We start from the raw sequence: 24,327 nt of genomic DNA on the forward strand, positions 1-24,327 counted from the left end.
GTTGCTTGTACTTGCAGGAGGTATTTTTTCCTGCTCTATAGGACAAATGCAAGAATGCGTAGTCTGTACATGTTTAATTTCAGCCATACAGTAGCAATCCTTGCCATGTTTTATAAACTGAGTCTGAGTTGCTATATATTACAATATTGATGTCTTCAAAAGAAAGCTGATGAAAGTAAAACAAAAAGAAAACACAAGCTTGGAGCGTTTGAGTTTACTGACCTCATTACCTTGTCTCCAGCACTTGAAATTAAGCTGTTCAGATGACAGACTTCCATCTTACTGAGACTGAGAACCAGTTTTCATAGCACACTAAATTTGTAGTGTTTGCTGCCTTTGGCCCTTACTGCATAAATCATAATGGCATGTTTACATAATCCTTAATTAAACCTCCAGATAAGTTGGTTTTTAGTGCTATTTACACATTCTGACCGGAATAGGCTTACTTTCGTGCCAGTGTCACTGTTTCCCATGGATTTCTGAGCAGGGAGCAAATGGATCAGCTCATGTCCTTTCATGTGTCTGTCTGTTTGCCATATGATTTTTTTTTCGTTACCAAGGCAACCCTTCTACCCACCCCCCCAACAGGCGAGGTCTCAATACAATGTAAGTTATTGTCTGGAGCAATTATTAGGCTATTATTAAAGCACTATTGAAATATGTCAGTATCCTGTAGAAATTTTAAACAAGTGGGAGCCGAGACAATAGCGAGCATTAGATGACTGCGAATGCATCGTGCTGCTGGTAGCTTGGGGAGGATGCCTGTAGCCCTTCTAACAATGTCTCATAAAAAGTATGAACAGTCTTCCCAAAATGACAGAAGTCAGGACTTGCCAATCTGGAAAAACATTGAATGGTAAAAGAGGGGAAATTGCTGTATTCGTGCTCTTTGGCTGCGTGCCGTTCCTCACGTGGCTGCCATGCATGCACAACATCTTTGCATGAGCTAAGGACAGCCCACAGGGACATACTGTAGCATTGATGATATTGTTTTGATGGAAACGGTAGTAAAATATCCCCATGCCACATGGATGGGAGAATGTTCTTTGCTAGAAAGTCTTCTGCATTCACAATCCTTATTTGTGTGTCCTGAGTTTAAAAGTGAATTATCCATCATCAGTGACAGGAGGTGTGAGAACTGTGAAGCGAGCAGGTAAAATAAGAGAGGCGAGTGACCCTTGAAATCATGTATTTATTTATTTGTAGATTACAGCATAGTGTTTCTTTTTCAAAAGAAAGCTCTTTTCCCATTTCCCAACTGTGGGAATTCAGGAGATGTAGGAGCAGGGCTTGCCTTGCAGTCTCCTCTTACAGCATGTTTCGTGCAGGTGCCACTGGGGTTGTGTTCCTGAAGCCACCACCACTCACACAGCTGTAACAGTCCAGCCTTTTCCATACTATCCCATATCCTGGGACTGAATTTTCTGTTGCTTTTGTCTTGGTGATGCAGTTCTTCTGTTGAGCGATAGCAAAACTGATAGGGTTTTATAGCACCAGAGTGATTTCATCCAGGAATTTCCTTCCAAGAACCTGCAGTGTTGTCATGGGTCAATGATGTCATCAGACTGATTTGGCATTTAATTTCTGAAAGTTGCCAGAAGAGGACTGCAGCTCACTGAGAACATCTTTGTTTCAGGCTGCGCAAATGTTAAGAGCAATTGTGAGTGCAGATGGAGAATCCCTTAATGATTCTACATATTAAAAAAAAAAAAAAAAAAAAAAAGGCAGGCGAGTTTGCAAGAACCTTATTTCTTGCTGTTGGAAAGTGAGACTGTTTCTGATTCTTTAGAAACTAATTTCTCTGGAAAGATTACTTTAAACTCGTGAAAAATCCACCTCCATGATTTCCCCTTTTCATCTCTTGGGAAAGGTATTTTCTTCTACCCCAGACTTGCCACAGAAGTCGAGAGGTTTGCCTTATTCCTCAGCACTGTAATATGTCACGATAAATATTTGGGAATGTGTTTACAGTCTGTTATTTGGTGTTTCTCTTAGACTAGAGCACAGTATCATAAGGATATGATGCTTAGCCTGATGTATAACATATTTCTTGGTGGTCATTTATGGCCTTTCTGCTGTTTACTTCTCACGTAGATTTTGTGTCCATGGATAGCAGCAGTGAGGGATTCCCAGCTAGTAGAGACCCGAGTGCATCTGAATTCATCTGCTGCCAGCATCTGGCAACTGACTGTCAGTTAAAGCCTGCAGTGGGGTTCAGTTTTACAGTTCCTGAGTCATTTCAGCACTTGCCTCTGCTCCACTTGCTGTTTTCCTGACCTGTGGTGAAATAAGTGATGTGAGTTTGGTGAGCTCTGTGGTTACCCATAGGTTTGTGGATAGCAGCAAAGAAAACGGACCCAAACACTTCTACTACAGCAGCTCAGAGCTTTTCTGTGTTTTAGTGGCATTGGAGGCAGCTCACCACTGTCTCCTTAATGGACACTGCAGTGATGTAGAAGTTGTTTCATTGAGGCTTTTTTAAAGACTTGTTAAAGGAAGTCAGACTTCATAGTTGATAGCACTGGATTATCTATCAGCACATGTCCTTTGACAGTGTTACAATTTCAGGCTCTGAAAATGATTTAACTATTTTACTATAATAAAATAATTACAATTTTCAGAGAGGAATATGAAAAGCATTTATTTAAAATTATAAAATCTCTTTTTTACAACATTACAAACTTTTTTTTTTTCCCAGTACAGGCAGCATTCCGAAATGTGTATAGCTTGCCTGAATACACCATCACCTCTATGGAACATTGTTTAATTCTTGTCAAACTTGCCTACTTGAAACCTTATGTTGTGAATATTTTAAATATATGCACATGGCCTGTTGCTGTTAAATCTTTGTTGCTAGTTGTTGTAGAGGTGGCATGTATTTATACTATGTTTGCAAGGAAAGAGTTTATTTTTCACCCTTCAGTGCTAATGGAGCTGCTCATGAGGAGAGATACGTAGTTGGTGGGTATCCAAGATCAAGTCACAGATAGTTTCTTAAGTAGTATTAAACAACATGCTAATAACTCATACTAGGTCATGCATTGGTGAATCTTTGGGTTTGCTTTTGCATTTTTAAATTAAAATGATAAAATTCTTTACAGTTAGCTGCAAAGACGCTTTCTCATAAAATGTCACCTGCTGTATATTTCCTAGATTTGCTCTTCTACAGTAAACACAAAAGCTAATATATCCATTAGTTCAGCAGCAGCCACTCAGATTGGTCTTTTCAAGTTTGTTCTTAAAAAGCAAGATTGATTTAACGATCAGTGACTTTTTCTATAGAGGCTGCCTGCATGTAGTTGTATTTTGTGCCTTGTGGGTGTTCTCCTGTCCCTCAAAACAATCCAGTGTAATTGATACTGTCAGCTGAGCTGTGTGCTGGATGTCTGCAGTGCCAGGGCTGCTCAAATGCTGCCAACAGAGGACTCTGCTTCTGGGTTAGGTGCAGCTTATCTCGATTTAAGGACAGGGATCCATACAGCCCTTAGAAAGAGAAGGCTATTTTGTTTTTTCTTCATAAACTTTACAGTTCCCTTTAAATGTATTTACATTTTATTGTGTACCTTTTGTCTTCACTGCCTTTGATACCTTGTGTTCATGTGTTCTCTTGTAGTCATGCGATACAAAGCCTATAGATCTCATGAATATCTTTGCTTTATGGCTGTTGAGTATACTAGCACCAAATGGACCTTTCGGATGATAGGGTGATTGTAGCACATGCTCAGCTCTGTCCTGGCTACAAATTTGAAATGTTATTTAGACCCTCTGTCTGTATGAAGACTTGGATTTCATCCCAGAGGGTTTTTTCAGACTCGCTTCTGCTGTGTCCAGTGTTAGGTGTATGTGACAGCCTGTAAGTGCTCGTCAGGTAAGCTCCAAAGTTGGACTCTTTCCCCAAAATGAACTGTGTGTGCTGTCTGAGTCTGTTACAGAAAACGTGCTATCTTTGCCTCTGGTGCAGGCTATTTTCTTTGTGTCAGCAGTTTCTCTTGTAACATTCTCAAAATTTGTGATGACTTCTTTCTGCATCTGAGAGGTTAGGACAGACACATCAACAGATATTTGGGTAAGTTTGCACCTGAGACTCAGAACACTCCTTTGGTCTTAAATGCAGTTCTCGCTTATTCAGCTGAATTTGAGATTACAGTTGTGGAAGTTACCACCCAAGGAGAGCAAAGATACTCCAAAGCTTTTGCTGCAGCAGGTATCAGTGTATTTTTTGACAAAAGAGTTGTTGGCATGCTTCTGGCAACCCCATCTTGTATTTCTGCTGAATTCTGACTGTTTTGTCATCTGCACGCTACCTGTCATGTGGCACATTTCATACACTTGTTTCCTAAAAGAGGAAAATACATCCGTGTTCTGCTTTAAAAATAGTGCAGCCGTCTGTAAGACCAGTTGTGTTGTGTTGTGGGATTGCTGTGATAACACCGTCTCTTAAGGCAGATTGATAGCTACAGAATTGCAGTTTCAGGGTGTGAGTGTGAATCAAGTGATAAATAGCAAAGAAACCTGAAAATTAATTCATATGTTTTATGTGAGTTTGCAGGGGGCTTTAATCTTTTGGATTACTTTTTGGTTAAAAGTTACCGTTATTTCAGGGGTACAGCAAGAAGCTTCATGAAAAGCTGAGTTGGCTCCAGTGGGTCAAAAGAGGTGGCTGAGACCCAGCAGTCCTTGAGCACATTTAGCAGGAATAGAGGCTGTGGTTTTTGTTTGGCGTGATGGAGACCAAACCACGAGCAAATAGCTCTTGTCTGTGGTAGGCACAAGTGCAGCATCAGTAGTTTCCCTTTGTATTGCCACAGAGTGCAGGCATACAAGTGGTACTACTATCATGTGTACATTTTTCTGTATATTCAAAGCCATGGTGTCTTAGTGTTGGCAAACTTTAAGGTTTTTCAGTTTGAGAGATTTCTTTGAGGTTAGTTGTGTGTCTCCTTCAGGAAGCTGTATGTGCATGGATATGGACATTTTGCTTGTGTCTCTGGCTTAAATTTTCACTTCATTCCAGCCTGTCCCTCCTAACCCATCCCTCTCTTCTTTCATGACTGTAATGAATTAATGATTTTATGTAAATCTGGTGTTTGATGGACTTAGGAGGTATGCCTTGGGACTTGTTTAAGCTATCACATAGGAAATGCATCATCTGCTTCATGCTTTCTGCAATTGCAGTAAGTTTTATTTTTCCTTTATTCCTTCTCCCTATTTTCTTTTTTTTTTTTTCTTTAAAGTAGGTCTGTAAGCATGTTTAGACCATTTGCCTGGGTTTAAGGATTTAATTCTTTTTTCCATCCTACCTCTGTGCCCCCCACTCCCCTTATTTTCCACCTTAAATGGGAAGAAAAAAGCAACCATCCCTGCATTACATACCTGATTGCTATTCAGTTCCCAAGGGAGAGGCACTGAGAGCTAAATGAAGGGGCTGGAGGTCTAGGCTCTTTGGTTAGATTCACTGAATGTCACTAATTAGAGTAGAGTAGCCACTTAGATATTTATTCATGTTTCAGAACAGTTGGTGAATCAATTGAGTGAATGAACTGGGGCAGCTTCAATGCTTCTCATGTGTGAATATGTTTAAAAGAAACTCCCAAACCTATTGAAGTTGGTTCTTTGTGGCTTGCTGGCATAGAGCAGCATGGCTGTAGCAAAACTTTATTTCCATGTGACTTTTGGTTGATGCTTTTTCCACTCCCCCCATCTTCTGCTGTTGAAGAAGAGCTGATTCCAGCCTCCGCAATATTTGCCAGAAAGAAATACTTATTTTCTGGTGAGAAGAAAATACTGTTACCTTTAAAGCCATCCTCACTCTATTTGTAGTTAATGGATTAATTTGCCCAAGACTTAAATTAAAGTCCTTGCAGGACATAAAATCAGGACAGCAACAACTTGTGCTGATGCATTGCTGACAGATAAAACAGCACAGAATAACCTTGCAATATGTGGTGGATTTTTTAAAATGGAGCAGATTGATTTCCCCGTAAACACCTTGAAGTGTTGCCTTTCACCAAAATTCTGTCTGAATTTAGCTCCTAATTGATAATAGCTCATTTACGTTTTCGGAGCGGGATGGTGACAGCCTCCTGGTCTCCCCTTGCTGGGAGATTTGCATTCCATCTGCTCTGGCTGTTGATTAGCAGCATGCCAGCTACATGAGCAGTGTTTCTGGACGCTACGGTCATCTGTTGCATGAAAATTTTTCTGTGAGGACACGACTACAAAGCTAAAAGCACAGTTAGGGGAGCAAAAACCAATTTTGAGTTTTGCTGTTGTCGGAACGGGAGCACCTTATGGGCAGTTTGGCTTGATTGCGTCGTTGGGCTGAGATTTCCTGGGGCACGGCAAAAGTTCTCAAGCACTTGGTGGACAAAGCTCCGAGTTCCTCCCTGCTTGCTGCTACTGCTGTTTTGAGTGCTTGTCTCTCTATTCTAGCTGTTATCACCCATACTTTAAATAAGGAGCAGTCTTTAATTTAACAGGTTTTGCAAAGTACAAGGTTTCAAGTCAACCATAGCTTCAAAGTGGGCAGTGTCTTGTTAACGGCTGCTTGGCAAAGTTGCTGTGTATAGCAGGGGCAGAAAAGGGACTAGCAGCTTTTTTTACAGCAAAGCATGCTTAATTTCATTTACCCTTAATAGAGAAAGCGCCCGTGTGTAAGGTGATGTAAGTATGTTTAGAGGTTGGCAAATGTTGGATGGAGAGGAAAATAGGTCCCTGATACCTGAAATGTGTAACTCCCCCCTCTCTCCACATCTTTAAAAGAGAGTCCAGCTTTTAATCTAGAGCAGTGACCCGCTACAATGTTCTAATTTAATTGCTTTTTGTTGTGTGGGATACTACAGAGTAAAACTGAGGTTGGTTATCCTAATCCTGAACTTCTGTGCTGTAATTTAGCTACTTAAGCTGGCTTATAACCTCTGTTGCAGAATGTTTTCGTGTGTTTCTGCCTTGTATCACCAGAGAGTGTGCCATTTGTACGTAAATCAGGTTTCTTTGGGAAGATATTCATAGATGATTTATTCAAGTTTATTGAAAATACTGTTGTTCTGTCCATTTGCCCAGCTGATACTGCAACTGGGACTTATAATTCAGGCGTTTTGCCACTGTCACGAATAGGGGTGAAAAAGAATTAATTGTGGTGGCACTGTAATGTGTTCTTTGAAATGTAAATAAGAGGTGACTTAGGAAGTTGGGCCACTTGGGTTTTTACCCTCAGCATATTTAGAATTTGTGTTTGGATGCAAAACCTTTCTGTTGGCAGTTACTTCTGCAGTTTGTGTATTCCCTTCCCACCAGGTTTTGTTCTGTAAGCAATAGAAATTACTGAATGGTTCCTTTTGCCTTTTTATTTACCAAGTGCCAGCAGTGCTGTGCATTGAGCCTGAGGGAAATGGAGGGGGAGTCACATGCCTCTAAATCTTTCTTCTCATTTGGGGTGTAAAAATCCTTTTCAAAAGGATTTCAGTTCCAGTCTGGCAGGGATGCTCCAAGAGGAGATACCCAGCTCTTGTGGTTTATGGCTAGGGACTTGTGTTGTGCAAGAAGAAAGAGATTAGCTTGGAAGACAGACAAACAAACAAGTGCAGTCCTGGTTTCTGTTGCATTTTAATCTTAAACTAAAATTACCCCTTGAACACAGTAGTTCTGTTGAAGAGTTGAAGTGAGCATAGACTTTCAAATCAATCCCTTTGAAAGACCATCTTCTCTCCCCTTGAAGGAAGGACATTTGAACTATAGGTTATTCCTTCCATGTACTTAAATTATAGCAAAGCTTCCAATTGCAAAGTGGCATCTGAGGAATGCTACTTTTACTTGAATTGGATTTAAACAAGGCCTTTAAGCACAGGATTGAGAATAAGGGAAGGCAAGGGATGCTACTTGAAAGCGTGTTTAAAAGAAAACAACTCCAGACTTGTGGAAACCTGTGCTGGAGAACTTCTGCTTATCTTGTATTTACCACAGTGTCTTCAGGCATGCTTCAATACATATTTTTTAATGAGTAGCAGGGTGGGGCTCAGCTGGGTGGCTGTGCTCATGTGTGAGCCGGGAGCAATATAACCTTGGGTAGGCTTTGTAACGTTGTGAGGATCTTAACAACATCTGTCGCTGTAAATGTAAGAACTAAAACAGAAGAATTACTGCCTTGAGTAGATAAGCAGCTACCTTAATGTTCATTTACTGGTGTTTGAACTAGACTGGTATCATTTAAAAAGAAAAATGTTGTTTTAAGTTGTTCAAAACGTTCAGGATGAGAATTAAAAAGCTGTTGTTTCCTGAACATGGTCTGACTGTAAAGGTCCCCTGGTAAAATCTTGCACAGAGCCACTCTCAAACCCGTGTCATTTCTCTGAGATACCTCGGAAACATGTTTTTCTTCATCTGATAATTGCTTGCTTATTATCTTCTTGCTAACTGTTTGCTCTTAATAGCTGGTAAAATAAAAAAGGAAAAATGAATTTGAGTAGTGTTCACTCCCTGGGGGGAAATTAAGCCATCGATACCACGTTTAAAGTAGGCTTGTCTTTGTACTGTGAGTTCGCTGTCCTCCATATGGGGAGCCTGTAGTTGGTTCTGCACCATTTGTTTTGTCTTTCTGGTTGCTCTTAATATTAATTGAAGTCTTTCCCAAGACACAGTTCTGCTAATCTTCCTTTTGTTATTTCCCTTCCTCCCCCCACCCTTGATATCCCCAACAAAAATGCTCTCATGTGTCTGAAAAGAGGTTTAAAAGTAGCATTGTTGTTTTTTTTTTAACGTTGGTGGTCCATTTATTCACCTTTTTTGTACCACCAGTATTAGTGTTTCTATTTCTTTGCTTAACTTCTGAATTTTATATGTGTTGTAATTGTTATAAGGCTGCAGATAGTTTCCTGGAGTGATGGGTATAGGTCTCTTATCAGCTCCCATTATGCAAAATGTTTTTAATTAGCTGTAATTCGCTTTCCTGCCTTCCCCAGACAAACAACCAAATAGAGTCTCTCCTGGGACACCGGTGTGCTGCGCAGGGGCAGGCTTTCCCCTTCTACATCACGTCCTGCCCCAGGAGCGTTACGATCAGAAAGCATGCTCTACTACTCCCTGTATTTTTAAAAAGTTACAATTCTCTTAATTACACCATTTCCCTAAAGGTTTTCAGTATCACTGCTGGCAACTTAAAGGAGGAGATGTTAGCTCCATCGTGAGATTCTCACAATTTTGTTAGCAGCAATGGAAACAAATGAGTGTCCTGGACTGCAAAGATTTTCTTGAGCTTACTCCTGTACTGTTCAAAGTCATAGCAGGTAATAAAGTGCTTTGTCCAGTACTGGTAACCACCAAGGTGGGAGGCTTTCTTAGATGGACTGACAGCTAAATGTGAAATAGCAATTTCTGTGGTGCTGCGTGAGGCAGAGAGCAGTTGCCAGTAACTGAGCAAAATGTTCCTGTAAGCTTTGAGGTGGTTCTGGCTCAGAGGTTACCACCTCCGTGTTCAGTGACAGAGACCAACAACAAAGCAGAGGAGTTTCCTGACACAAATAGTTGCCGTATGGAGGCTTTATTGAAAAAGTTTGAAGGCATGTGGATGGTGTTTGCTTGGGTAATGCAGGGAAGAGGCACGTGCCTTCTGCCTAGTATGGAGAAGATTCCTCCGTTCAAAACAGTGCTGACTCTGGCTTGCCAATGTACATACTGAATTACCTGTAGCAGGATGAAATAACTCTGGGTTTAAATAGCTTGGCTCCTCAGAAGAAATATTGAGGCCCTCTAAACACTACTCTGTAGCTGGAGCTTGCCTTTCTCCCTGTTCTGCCTTAAACTGACCTTGCTCCTCGTTCAAGGCCTTATCTTGGCCCCTCATTCATACTCCTGCTGCTGTTTTCACAGCTGCCTGACAGACTCCGTTCAGCAGCCAAGGAGGGTTGAGAATAACCTTTTCCAGCACATCGTTGTTTGATTGCACAGTTGTACCAGGGCAGTTGAGATTGCTGGGTGCAAAGACTGGCTCTCAAAGAAGTGCTTGAGTCCAAAGTGAGGTGTTGTAAAAACTAATTTGCTGCCTCTACTTCTGTGTTACTTATCCATCCGGAAGAATTGATGTGGGTCCAGTTTCTGCAGCTTATTTAAGCACTCCCATAGGCCGGCAGCCTTTCTTGGGGAGCAGGCTCTTGGACTGGCTGGGCTTGCTCTTAGAGCACATAGACAAGGAGCCTGAACAGGGTATGGTTTTAATGCTGAACGATGGCATTTTCTAAAGCTCTTGGAGTATGTATCCTGCTGGTGACCGCCTGCAAATTCTGATGAAGACCATAACTGCTTATGCTATATGAGTCTCAATTTGGGTGAGAGTGGTAAGGGTGCGCTGGCTTGTGGTGCAGCACAGGTGATCTGCTTGTCAGGCTGCATTTGCAGTGATGGCTTTATCACTGTGAAAATGTTGATAGTTTCTGGGCTTCTTATTTCAGCATAAATTAGCAGTTTTCTTGTAGGACTTGCTCATGCACAACCTGATTTTTGCCAGCAATTTAAAAAGAAAAATAAAAAATATATATACACGCTGTAGAAACTGATATTTGGTGGAGGGAGGGAGAAAGAAAGTGGGGGAGAAAGCACTGAAAGAACAAGACTTAAATTACATTTCAAGATGATTCTGCCCTGCATTTATCTTGTTCTTCAGATGGGTGGGTGACAGGTTAAGTCTGTTGTGGCATGTACGTGTACCTTGGTTCCTTCCACCTTTTCAGTTCTTTTCTGGGGGGAGGATTTTTTTTCTACTTTGTGTTGTCATACTGAATATCGCCTGCACTGTGGGGACTGTGGACCGAGGAAAATGTCCTCAAGGGAACATATGGAAACTTGGACCTGTTGCATAGCCAGTCATGTGCAGAGCATCTTTGGTACAGGTAAGACCTGTGAGCACAGATGTCTTGGGAAGGCTCATCGGACCCAGCAGAAGACACCCCTATAATGACACATGTGGACTGGACAGTGAGTGGCCATCCTGTCCAAGAGTACTTTGATCAAGGCATTGAGATACATCAAAAATGTTGTAACATCAGTTGCACTGGAGTACGCTGAACTAGCCAGTTTGCATCCAAGGTAGGGAAGGCTTTTCCCCATGAACGCATCATTAAAGAATTTGAGAAGAAGGGAAGACTAGAGGCACATGTGCTGCTGGAGTGTTGGCAGGAGGTTAGGTGCTGTTGAGAAAAAGACTAAAGCTTGAACGCGTTCAATCTGTTTAACTAATAATTGAGACATTTACTGTGTTCCTACCAAGGGTACGGGTATGTGATTTCAACTCAAGTGAGTTGTGTTGGCTTTACCAACATTTCCTTGTCAGCTGAGCTGTGGGGTAATGCTTTTAGTCATTTCTCATCACAAGATAGACGTGAGTTGAAGGGGGGTGATTTGATATTCCAGTTAAATCAATCTAACGGGTAGCTGCTGCCAGAGGGGTAAACTCCTCCTCACTGCCTCCTCCCTACCTGCAAGGAGCTGTTTCAGAGGACTAAACCACAAAAAACTAGTTTATTGATCAATTGGGTTTTTAATGCTCTTTAGTTCTAATTCTGAGTGGTTCTCTAAATACTGATTAACTTCCTGAACTGGCTCGCTGTGGGCTTGGATGAGCAGCAGTACCAAAGCAAGGGAAGAGGCATCAGCTGTATGTCTGAGAGAGGACATAAAAGGCAGCTGGAACTGCAGCTGAAATTCCCCATCACTCCATCTTCATGTGATTTTCATGGGAAAGAAAAACTTCATCTAATAATAAGACTTTTAAAAGTGTACTTTATCACTGTTCCTTTAACTGGCTGTAATTGCTCAGTTTTATTTAATTCCTATCTTGTGTTTTGGAGGCTCAATAAAAGGAGCATAAACAGTCATTTTATTACAAAGCTTTATCTTCTGACAAACTTTTTTTTGCTTGATTAAAATATTCACAAGATTGAACTTATGTCTTTCTTGATAAATATGAATGCACACTAACAAAGATTAGAAAGTTTCCTCTTTCTCTTGTCGTGCCATGAAGTATGACCTTCATTCAGGAGGTGGGGCAGGGAAAGAGTATTTGTGGGTTTTGGAGTGAGGGTTGTCTACTATATTCAGCACCGGAGTATTTGAGTTTCCTTTAATTGCTCCTTGCTGCTGTGTTTCCAGTCCCCATAGTAATTTCTTCCACCACTGCTCTGGGGGCTGGCCCAAAGGCTCAAATCTCTATGACTGGGATGATCTTCCTCTCCCTTTCCTGGAGCCTACATATATATTTGCTTAAATGTCACTTGACTAAAAGGTGAGGAGCTCTAGCACTTGTACTGATAATCAGCAGAGGATTTGCTGTATTCATTGAGTTTCGCCAGACTGGAGGTAAACGTGGGGTAGGTGAATATCAGGAAAAACTTCAATTTGAACTCTGAGCACCTGATGTTAAATCAACAGTTCTGGTCTTGGTTTTTCCATGCTGCTATGTGCTTTTGTGACTTCTTTTATTTTGCATTTGTCTACTTGGGTTAAGGACCAAGCTGGGCAACTTAGGGAAGTATCCTTATTTCCATCCATGTGAATTAGCAGAAGGAAGAGTTTTCAGATTGTTTTGTACCTGTATAAAACACAGCTGTCCTTATTTACTTGAGGTCCATTCAGTGGATCTTAAAAACATGAACAGGTGCTGCTAATTTTTTTTAGTTTGGTGGCCCCATCGTTGAGGAGGGTGAAAAACTATCACCTCAGGTGCAATGTTGCTCAGATTAAAGGCTAATGAAGATCTCTCTTTGCAGAAGGAATGGATGGCAGTGCTGAACTCTTGTCTTACGTAGCATCTGTCAGAGGTGTGTCGGCTAGTTCAGACCTCTTGTCCCTAAGAGGCTGGAGTATCTCTGCATTACTTAACCTCAAATGTGTAAGCTGTGATACGGTTTTTTGTGCAACCATAATTGCTGCTGTCTTGTCTTGTTGAAATGGAAGCCAGAACTCAAGGCAGCAGATCAGCAGCTCGAGGAACGTGCAGGTGTGTTGTGTAACCAGGGATCGTCCTGATGTGATCATGGTAATTCCACAAAGCTGCAGTATCTCCGTTTGCATCGCCATTTACTTGTCTAAACTGAGCATACGTGACCATTATGTCTGGACAGGTTCTAGTATGCACCGACTGAGTAACTCAACCCTGGTATTCTGTGAAACTTCATCTGGGGTCTTAGCTCTTGTTGACCATCTTTTCTTGACCCTTAAGTGTGTGACAGTATTTCTGGTCTATCTTATAGGGAAACTTTTGCAAAAACACATAGTGAATCTTTACTTTCCTTCTTGAAAAGAGTAAGAATTTAAAGGTTGTTCTTAACCAGGGAAGGCAGGTTTTGAGTTCTGTCACTGTATGATGTCCCCTGGCATCCAGGTCTGTCATACTGTATTAACAATATTTTTATGGTAGCTTTTGAAATATTATTAGGCATTTGTGCTGCTTCTTTTTATTTATTTATTTATTTTTCTGTCACAAGTTTTTGCCTAGCTGACTTTCAAATCTGAGGTACCACATAGCCTAGGTTTTGCAATTCTACTGGGAATACTGATTTTTCCTAATGGTACAGAAGTGAAGCATCGTAAAAGTGTTGAAGCATCGTGGTCACGTATAAGGACAGACGACAGAATGGAGGTATAATCCCAAAGCCGAGACAGCACTGGCAGTTTGCAAATTCAGGCAACAGTGGTCAATTATAACAGCAGCACTTGGGGGCAGCTGGGATGTAAGCTTACAGAGTCTTGGGGCTGTCTCTGCTCCAAAGCTGTGCCAACCGCCAACCGAGGTGGGTTTTTTGCACCCCTCTTGCTTGGTCCCACCCCAGCTACTTGGGAAGTAGTTATTTAGATCCTCTTCCAGGCGCACAGCGTTAAACTAGCCATGCTTTTTACATATCTGCTGAAGGCTTAGAATCTTTTTCCTCTGAAATAAGAGAATTTGAAAAAGGTCAACTTTGAAGCATCATCGCACAGATGGCTTTGCAGAGCCGTTGTCACAGTAATGCGCGTGTAGCCACGCTTGTACCAGGAGAATCCAGTGAGAGCACCACCAAGCTCTCGCTTTAGTGACTTCCCTGTAATAGCTAAGAAAGACTAGTGCCGCCTTCTTTGTTTGCGAAATGACTTCTTATGAGTGCTAGATATTTGTTTAAAGTGAACTTGTAGAACAGCTGTGCAGCTACCCTGTAGACTACAAAACCTGACACTTGGAGCTACAAAGCTCACAGCCAGCCAGCTGGGCAGCAGCTGTCTTCTCACATCTGGCTACTGCATTGCCTGTTTTTTCTGCACCTGAAGTTCATACCTGGACACTGTCATTGCTTTAGAATGTATGTTTACAGAGTGACAAATATAAATAACTTATAGTAGGCACTTTGGATATCTAGCTTGTAGGCGTATTGTGGAGGTTGCTTTTTCTTTCTAGCTAAATAAAACATCTACAAGAATCTGGCTTGTTTCCTTGTAAGGTTTCAGTGATACAATCTAAAAATAAGGAAGCAGAATTTTTACCAACCTGAAAATTGTAATTTTTAAAGGTATTTTGAAATGGATTCCATTCATTCTGGGTTAATTAGTAAAAACAACAAAATGGTGAACCAAAACCTGAGGGAACTTGTGTTGGTGACCTGCAGCAGTTCTTGCCTCCTCCCTCCTCTACCCACACATAAACACTGCATGTGCAGGCAATACCAACCTCATTTGCTACCTGAGTGGTCATTTTTTATTACTAGATTTAGGGAAATAATTTAATAACCAAATCTAATTTGGGCTAAAGCACTCTTTAAGTGGAGAGCTGACCAGCTCATCTGTGATTGTTTAGAAAAGTAGGTATAGCCTGCTATGAAATTTCTCAGTGCCTTTTTTTTTTTTTTTTTATTAACTAGTGCATGAAGCTTCTTTCTTGCTGTTTTTATAGGGTTTTAATTTGAGGTCCACTTTTTGGTTGATGGAATAAATTCCAAGAGAGATGCACACCATTACATGTGTATGCACAGTTTGCAGCTCAGGAGTTAAGGTGGAATAACATGAATGCAAATGCTTCTTATCTGCAAGCAAAGTTGGCTTCCTTCCTCTTCCTATAGCAAGAATATGTTCTAGGAAGAAATTTCTATATCTGTACTTCAAGCACTTAAAAGTTTTCTCATACAGAATTTTATTTGCCACAAGATTGGACATGAAAATGCATGGTGAGTAATTAATTTATTGGAAGCTTTCAGTGAGTGGTCCAATTTGCAGCTGACCCAAGAGTAGCTTTCTGTTGTGAGGAAGAGAGTTGCCTTGCGGAAGAACCTTTCCTTTGGAAAAATACCCCCAAAAACATGAGGATGACGCATTAGAGATGTAAAGGTAATCTTTGTCCTTGCATTTATGAACTACGCAGTTTGATTTTTAGCTGTAAGATTTTTTCACTGTACTGTGTAAAAGGTTGGGAAACTGTACAGTCTTGGTGCTGTAGAACTGTCAAGGGTATTAGAACATGGTGATGGCTGAGTAGACGGACAAAGCTGGTTGGGGGGGTTTGGAGACAGATACATGTTGTCATTATAGTGACCTACTTTTTTAGAATTTTGAGAGTGGTAATAAAAGTGGCCTTTTTATCTTTTTTTCCCCCTAATGTGCCACTGAGCCTGGAAGTGTAAGTAGTTGTTGTCTTCATAGACCTGGGAACAGGTCTATGTCTTATAAATCTTGCTGATTTTTCAGACTACAGTTCTGTTGTTGTAGACCTATTTGAGCCCTGTGTACAGGGCTTTTAGTCAGCAAGAGGCCAAGGACAGGGTGTGGAAAATGTTAAAAGCATGGTGTATTCAAAGTGGTGCTGATGTTAAACTTGTGATCACCTGCAGTATGATTTGATGTGTCTAATGCCAATGTTGAGTTTGACCTTTTTTTTACTGAATAGGTGGCAGAGTCCTCCTAATGAATAAGTCACCTCTCTAGCTGAAGTGTTGAAATAACCTTACACAGATAAAACTGTTTTGTGGCAAACAGAAGGTGATTCAGAGAACTACACCTGTACTGATGTCATAACAAAGCTAATAAATCTTTTTAAATTAAATGTCCCTTAAAATTCAGCATGATAAAGACTGAAGGACTTTTTTCTTTTTATTACTTTTAGAGGGCACTGCTCTAACAAAGAAAACTTTTATTGTGTGTTTTCTTGCATGGAAGTGAGTAAGCAGAGCTGCCATGGATGCTGATCACTTGTTTATATGCTACAGCTGCAGAAAATGAGAAATTAAATGAACAGTTGACAGATGCATTGAGAAATGAGTGCTTGGGACAGCACAGGAATGTAACTTGCATGTTAATTTTTCAACTTCAGGTTCTGTTTTAGGTGTGCCAGTATCTGAACTCTCTGCAAACTAGGAAGTGTGGCGATGGGAGTACAGCCAGATTGCTGCTGGTTTACCACTTGGCTTTGCAAATAAAAGCAAGAGCCTTTCAGGCTCACTGTGGGTTTTTTTTATTCACAGCAGGCAATTGCATAGGAGGATGAGGTTGGGAAGCTGCAGTATTGATCAGACTATCTTCCTGGCAACCTTGTTCATGGCAACTTCATGGAGCTTAGGGTAAATGGAGTATTAGGGCTATAGAAAAAGAACAAAAGGAAGGTTACTGCTGGCCCTTCTTGGCAGCAATAGCTGGATGCCTTTTAAAAACAGCTTCTGTTGTCATGGAGCTTCTGAATCCAAGGCCAGTTTCTGGCACCATGATTTTCTCATGGCAAAAAACGTTGTCCTGTCCTAGCCTTGGGGGGGGAAATAAATAAATAAAGGCAATAGCCTTGGCAACACTTGTCTATTATTGAAGTTAAATGACTGAACTGCAGTGGGAGTGGGACTGGAGGGAAACCTTTTCTTCACAGAGAATCCTGATTTTTAAAGCTGGCATCCACCATGGTCTGCAAAATATCTTTTATAAGGTGTTTGACATTTGGAGAAGGATTTTGAACAGTTTATGTAGAACTTGCTTTCTTCTGAGTCAGCAATGTTTTGAGGTTGAAATAGAGACCTGAATTGCTAATTCCAAGATTTTTTGGAAGGTCTTCCAGTAGTGGTTGGTTTGTGTTTTAAAGCCCGTTTTCCTCTTCTAAACTTCAGATACAGTCAAACTGTTTAATGCAGTTATTTATCATTTCCTGAAGTGGTCAGTAATGTACAAAACCAGATATTTATTAATTTATTTGGCATTGATTATGTTAGTTTAATGCTACGTTGCTTGCTGAGCTTTTTGCTATTATAAAAGGTGATATTTTGATTGCATAGATATATTCATGCTGGACTTTATGGACAAAAAGTATACTCTGCTTCCTGATGAGATTTTTTTTATTCTTGGATAGTTCTAGTGACTGAAGTTTAGAAATTTGCTTGGTTTTACTTTTGTTTTGTGAATGTATTGAATCCGAGAAACAAGTGATGACAGAAGTGGTTTGGTGTTTCCAAAGCAGGAAAGCAGTGAGCCTGTGTGCTTTTATTTCTACATGACTTATTTTTGAAGGCAGGAGAAGATCATTACACCATGTCAGAAAGCACCTATAGGTAAGCTTTTCAGCTAAAGGTGTGTAAACTCTTTGGGCTGAAGAATTTGCCCTTAAGGTCCTTCCTTAAGAGTCAGCTCTGTCTTGATACTGCCTGATTACTGTTATTTGAAAAGTTTTAGGCAGCTAGTGAATAAAATCTCTGCATATGAAGTATTGCATAGTAATTTCTATTGCTTCACCTGCCTGTTTGTGTTTTGTTTGCCTGTGCTAGTGGCTGTTGGGTCAAGGATTAGAGCTCTCGAAGGCAAGTTCGGATTGGCCTTGCTGGTAGGGCCCCGAGATAGGGTGTTGCAACTGCTGTGACTCTGCTGTTAGAAGTTACTAGTCCCAAAGCAGAGTTATCTTCCGTCCTTCTGGTGTTTTAGGCTGCCTCCGAAGAGGCATCTGTGTGGAGGCACTAATCTGAGCAGGAGTGGTTGAGGCACGTGCGTGTTCGGTTCTGCAAAGTCTGTGTTGGGCCAGTGACCTCGAGCAGGGCTGTAATGACACCTCGGGGCTGCTGTGGCTTTTCTTGAGCAAAGAAGAGTCAGAACCCTGTCATTTCAGGGTTTGTTTGTACAAGGGAAGGAGTCCTTGTCCTTGGGAGTAGCCATGGATCTGCAAGTATAATTGTCAGATAATAAAGGGACCCCAGGAGCCAAAACTTGGAGTTTGGAACAGCCTTTGGAGCCCTTGTGAATTCTTTTCTACAAGCCCTTGGATGGTGGAGTTGTAAACACAGTCATCTGTGCAGGACTGTGTTTTTTCTGTTTTATTCTTTAAGTATCATGAAGCTCCAAAAGAAGACAGACTTCTTCCAATGTTGCCCCTGCAGTTTTGTGTTATGTTATTTGCTCTTTCTCTACAAACTCTTAAAAACGTTACTAAAGTGTATGTAGGTTTATGGGGTTTAATATCGGTGCTGCAAACATAAAAAAAAATAAGAAAATCCTAAATGTTAAAAGTTTATATTTAAATATTCTCTTGATTAATACTGCTTTGAGGTCATTTTTACCTAGAAATTAATGCTAAACAAAAAAGATTTCTTGGTTATGACAGTCTAGAGTGTTTATCTCCTAGTGAGTGAAACTTTTCTGTAGACACTCATCTTCTCAATTTAATAATATGTATTTCAAAATCTATTTCTTGGAATTATCAAGACCATAATAAAATTTTAATTTTTCCTTTTTGTAATAACACTAACCTTTTTTAGTCTGTAAGACTGCATGGAAATTCAGGAACTGTAACTATGGGGGGTATGAAGAATCTGCTTTATTTCAGCATTAGGAACATTTGGAACAGGTTTTTGACAGTGCTAAAATTTGTAATTATAGTGTGTCTTTAATTTTTTACTCATTAAACTAATTTCTTATTATCAGAAAATTCATTTTGTCTTTGAAATTCTGTACTCTGGAGATGCTGCACTATATTTTTTTAATAACAACAAAGTGACCAAATTGCTGCTTTAATTTCAAATTCTGACTTTAATTATAGAATTGTACATAGTTCTTCCAAAAGAGTTAAAACAGTCCCAGAGCAGCAGGGAGGAAGAAGTGTGGATCTGATCACTATTGCTATAATTTAGGCCTCTTCCTTTAAACTTTGCTTATGAGAGAAAGTTACTATTTTCCAGGAAGGAAGGAAGTAGTTTCCATGCAGTTTCCCGTATACTCATCAGGCAGATTTTAATTGCTGTGATGCTAGGTTGGTATTTGAAGGATTATAGCGATGAGAAGGTGGGAAGGGAATGGTGGCTGAAGCCAGTGAGTCCTCCTGGAAGGTCAAATGAAGCCTTCAGTTAAAAACTTTGCACTTTCCTTCTAAGTACAATTGTTTGCTAAGCTGGGATGAATACTTTTCATGGCCAGCTTTGTTATTCAGGAGCAAGACCAGAGCCTGTGGTAGGTTGAAAACCTGTACACCAGCCCCAGCACAAAGCACACTGAAAATAGTGGGAGTGCTGGAGAAGCTCTGGGGGAAATGACTGACAAGAGGGAAAGGGCACGGCATGTACACACAGCACTGATGGTACTTGGCTTTCTGCTACGGTAAGCCCAGGGAAGAAAAAACAAACCCCCATCATAAACCCCAGTCTTCATTAAAGAGGTTTGCTCTCGCTGAAGTTTGTATTGGCGAACTTGCCAGTGCTCAAGATTGGAGAACAGAACAACTTCTGGGTGGATAACTCTAAGAATTTAACCCTGACACAGAGCAATGGTAGCATGTTGAGGGTGGTTATGCTGCTACTTAATCTGCTTTTGTTTTGGTTGGAAGATCTTCCCTTGATCTGGCTCACCGCATGGTTGCAGAAGTGATGTGGGAGGGAAGAGGAGGACCACCCCTGCAGTGGCTGTGTGGCCTTGTGCTGGGCTGACGTGACAGCAGAGGTGGCTTCAGGATGCCGGAGGCAGCAGAGTGGGCAAGTGGGGATGGGGCATGGTCTTCCCTTTCCACTGGTGTGCAGCTTTAGGGTGGGTGACTTTGTGATGGTAGATGAGATGCCTTTTAAAGAAAGATTCCTGTAGGTATAAAGAGCAGTCTTGATCCAGGATGGCCCTAGAGGTGCAGTCACTCAAGCTGGAAGTGGAAGGAAGAGAAATGAAGCATGTGAGATCTGCAATAGCACTTGAAGGATCAAAAAAGATGATGGGAACTTTGGTCAAGGTGCAGTTCTCCTTATGTGGGTTTTTCCCCTCTCTATCTTGGTGCAATTCCTTTTACAGCCACATGTGTTCCCTTGGAGCCCTTTGGACTTGATTGGTCTTCTTCCTCTGCACAGCAAAGAAGGTGAATTTAATCTGAAGAAGTATTTCTACGGCAGCCACTTAGAAAATTGTTCCTATGATCTTCTGTTACAATTTTTTTTTTTCTATTTTGTTTTATAGACACAGATGAGGACACAGTGAAAAGGTGTTTTGCCACGTTTGAAGAGAAGTTCTTCCAGACCTGTGAGAAAGAACTTGCCAAAATCAACATTTTCTATTCAGGTAAGGTGCTTATTTGTGTATATTTGTGGAAGATATAGCAACACAAAAAGAGTCTGAAGTTCCCGAACTTTCAGAATAACCACAGTGGTCATACAGGTCTACCATCAGGTAATTATAGGGCAGGTTTATATGGGAAACTGCTCTGCTTTAATCACAGATGTGAAGCTAAACCATGGTATTTGGGTGAAGGGACAATGAAGGGCAGGTGGTTTCATTGCTTTGCAGTAGCATGCTGCTGAACTTCATGAAGATGCTCCGAAACTTAAGTGGTAACCTACATAGAGGGCACAGTTTCTCAGCTTATCCATGGTCACAGTCTCCTGTGCATGTTTTGGGTGTGCTAAGCTCCCTAGCTGGTGTTTCCTGAGCTTGTGCAGGAATGGCTATCGTGGACTTGCCTGTGTATGGTAACTTGACCATCTTGATGTGTTCAACAAGTTTTTAAGCACTTAACTCTTTCTTAAACTCTTGCAACTTTCTGGAGTAGATCAGCCAGTACCAGTTTGTCATTGGCTGTGTATAAAATCCTGTTTAGTAAATAGAGTAAAAACTTAATGGTGGTAAGAGTGGGGATTCCTAGGGGTCATATGTCAAAGTGCTATTGTTTGTTGTTTTCCCTGAGAAAGTTTGCTTTCCCATCCTATGTTTTGAAAATAAGCTTCAGAGTGGGATAATTGGAAATTCGTCCCGTAATATTGCTACAAAAGGCTTAGTAATAGTGTGCTCCAGTTCCACCCACCATTATACTTCAGCTGGTTTTCAGCCTCTTTTGGTAAGGTTTAAAATGGGTTTTCAACTAGAAAAGCATTTAAATATGGATACAATGATGCATTGACTTCTATTTTCTCTTAACACGTTGATTTATTAACTTGGTGCTATAAACAGGCTTTTGCAGCACAATATGGTAGCCTTTTCTATTTCTGATTTTAATCTGGTAACAAAGACAAAGTTGAATTGTGCAAAATATTTTAATAACCATCAGGCGATGACTTTATTGCTAGCTATTTTATTGCTAGCAGAATCTGGGTTGTGAACATGAGAATAGTTGAAAGCATAATAGATGCAATAACTGTGCACTGCAGCTTGCCTCTGTTCAGCTTCCATCTAGCGAAGTAAGTCTTAGGGGCCGGCTGGGCTCCCTGGAGCGGTGGTGTTTTGCTGTAGCCAGAGTGGGTGTTAGGACAGGGTCAAAGGGCAGTTTGTAGGTAGAAGCGGTATGTCTTATTAGGCCAGCTGGGTTTTATACTTCATAGCCATTTTTCTACAAGTAATTTGTATGTACCTAACTGAGAACAATTGTTCTGTTTTGGTTCCCTCCAAGTTCTTCTGTTTCTGTCCCAGGTCTGAGGTAAGGCTTTTATGCTCAGAAACTTGTCTTACTTTTTTAGTTATACCAGATCCTGTGTACTATGAGCTAGACTCTGTGGAGGAAGTTCTGTCAATTTAGATGCACGATACAGATTATAATTTTCCCTAATGAGCAGCTGCTGGCACATGTGCACCCACATATACGCACCCATTCCAGCATTGTTTAAAATGGCATTAATAAATACAGGGTAGGGTTTTTTCAACTTGCTGTCATTTCAAAAAGTTATAAGAGAAAATACATGTAATTTGAAAATCTCTTGTGATAAGATTAAAATAAGTCTTTTATTCACAGAAGAGTGACGTGACTTTAAGAGTATGGAAACCCTTTATTAGGGTTATTAATGTTAAGCTACATCAAGAAAAGTTCCATTACTGGTTCCTCTTCTCGATGATGTCAGAAATTTGTCACATCAGACCCTATTGCAACTCTAGGCATGCGTTGGCTTGGATTATGACCTTGTACATCCTATTTATTATAGGCTTATTATATGGCTTATTAAACGCTTGTCTTTACAACAATATTGTCCATTTTCAAGAGAGTTAAGCTTTCTGTTGCTCTCCGTTTCATTTCCTCATTGTCCTTCCATGTGCTGAGGGATCCTTAGTGAGCATTGCCAGGGATTGCCACAGCATGGACAACTCCGTCCTCTTGGGATGGGATGCTCCTGGACCCCAGCTCCCCTCCAGAGCGCTCCGGGTTGGAGTGCCTGCTGCAAAATGCCTTTGCCTTTCGCTACGTGCTCAGGTTGTCAGCTCTCATCAAACAGAGCCTTAATTCCCCAGACCGTTATCCCAGCTTGGTAGGAAGGAAAACTGCCATTAACTAAATCTGATTTGATAAACAGTTTATGATTATTTGAACTATGCTCAAGAAAATCTATAGTCAATTGCAAGAAAAAGGAATAGCAGTAAAATTTTCAGATGGTTCCAGTGGAGCAATGCCTGTTCAAGTGCTAAAGTTTTATTTGTGGCCGGTTTTGGTTTGTGTTTGGGAGTTTCTGAGAGGGGAGGTTTGTTATATTTTAAATTAGCATCATCAGGATCTGCTTGGGCTACTGTTTAGCTAGTAACATTTTTGTGATTAATTTAGCAGCTGGTTTTATTATTTGTAGGGAGCCGTGGCTTTGACTTGGTAAGAAAAGTATTGAACATTGCATGGACAAGTAGGAAAAGGAAGGAGTGCTAAAAGAGCCTGCCTAAAATGCCCCCCAGCCCTCAGCTGGCTAGCTGTGAGGAGGTATGGCTGTTTCATTACCTCCTGTCTGCTGAAACAGGTTTAGATCACAACCCTGACCATGTAAACTGGAACTTGGGGGAAAATTTTACTAGCTCCTTGGCATGATTGTTTGGGTTTTTTCACGATCCTTACGTGTGAACTTTTCTTTAAACTTGGAAAGTGGAGTAAAAATACAACTTGGAATTGCTTAGCTGAGGTGATAACACTTTAGACAGGGGTTTTTAGTCAGGATCTAGAAGCATTTTGGGGGCAAAGCTGCTGCTTTATCACAAGCAATTTTGTTGAAGTCTGCATTTGTTGGTTTTGGATTTCTCCTTAGTCTTTGCCATGAGATTACACTTGAACTGAAGACTCAGTGGGCATCAGGTCATGCAAAATGCTGCAACACAACAAGAGTGCTTCCAGTATCTAAGTGTATGCTGCTTTTTGCTAACTTTTCTGAGTGCTGTGCTATACTTCTTTAAAAGTCACCTTTCGGAGTGCTAAATTAGTGATAGGTGTAAATGTCCTTTTAATTATTTTGGAGTATGTTGCAAACTGAGAATTAATTTCTACTCTGCTTTGCTGTTTCCCTAGGCAATTCCCTAGGAGGTTTTAAGAATAGCAGCACACATTTTGTCTTATTTTGCTTCGGCAATGAATCTTGATGATAAAATCATACCTTAAGATGATGAAATGATTTGTGGACTGAATAACTGGAGTCAGTGCAAGAGAGGGGGCAGGAGGGAGAAGAAGGTGGCAGGACTGCTGTTTCTCAGGAGTAGCAAGTCATTATAGGGCTGGCTCAGTTGCCTTTAAAGCCTCAGCATGTGATGACTGCAGTCCTCCCCTATGGATAGAGAGGGCTGTATAGAAGACAGCACATGACACTTTTCAGCAGTGCATAATTAAGAATGTTTGTATTTGGAGATGTTGCTTTGCAAACAGATGGGAAAATTGTAGTGGCAGTTCTATAATTATTTCAAAGCATTATCTTTAAATAATGTCTTATTAGGCTGCTGGATTTTAAGATTTTTCTGGACATAGGGACAATGGAACAGTGCTTACAATTGAAAGATGTAAATTTAAACTCTTCCATATTTAATTTTCCATATTTTCCAAAAGAAATCTCAGTGTATCACAGATGGTTTAATATGACATTTTGAATATAGAGACTGAACTTGTGAGTTTTATTTATATGAAGGCTTTTGATTCTAACAGCTACTCTTAACAGATAGATA

General features: G+C 40.7%; 1 protein-coding gene across 1 annotated transcript in view; it reads left to right on the plus strand.

Annotated features, from left to right (window-relative positions):
• XPR1 (xenotropic and polytropic retrovirus receptor 1) overlaps positions 1-24,327 on the plus strand; it is a 118,066-nt gene that overhangs the window by 53,267 nt on the left and 40,472 nt on the right. Inside the window, exon 3 of the mRNA XM_049809137.1 lies at positions 20,401-20,502. Within this exon, the coding sequence (XP_049665094.1) occupies positions 20,401-20,502 (102 nt within the window). The remainder of the gene's footprint in view (positions 1-20,400; positions 20,503-24,327) is intronic.

Source organism: Accipiter gentilis, chromosome 8, assembly GCF_929443795.1.
Source record: "Accipiter gentilis chromosome 8, bAccGen1.1, whole genome shotgun sequence".
Lineage (NCBI taxonomy): Eukaryota > Metazoa > Chordata > Aves > Accipitriformes > Accipitridae > Astur > Astur gentilis.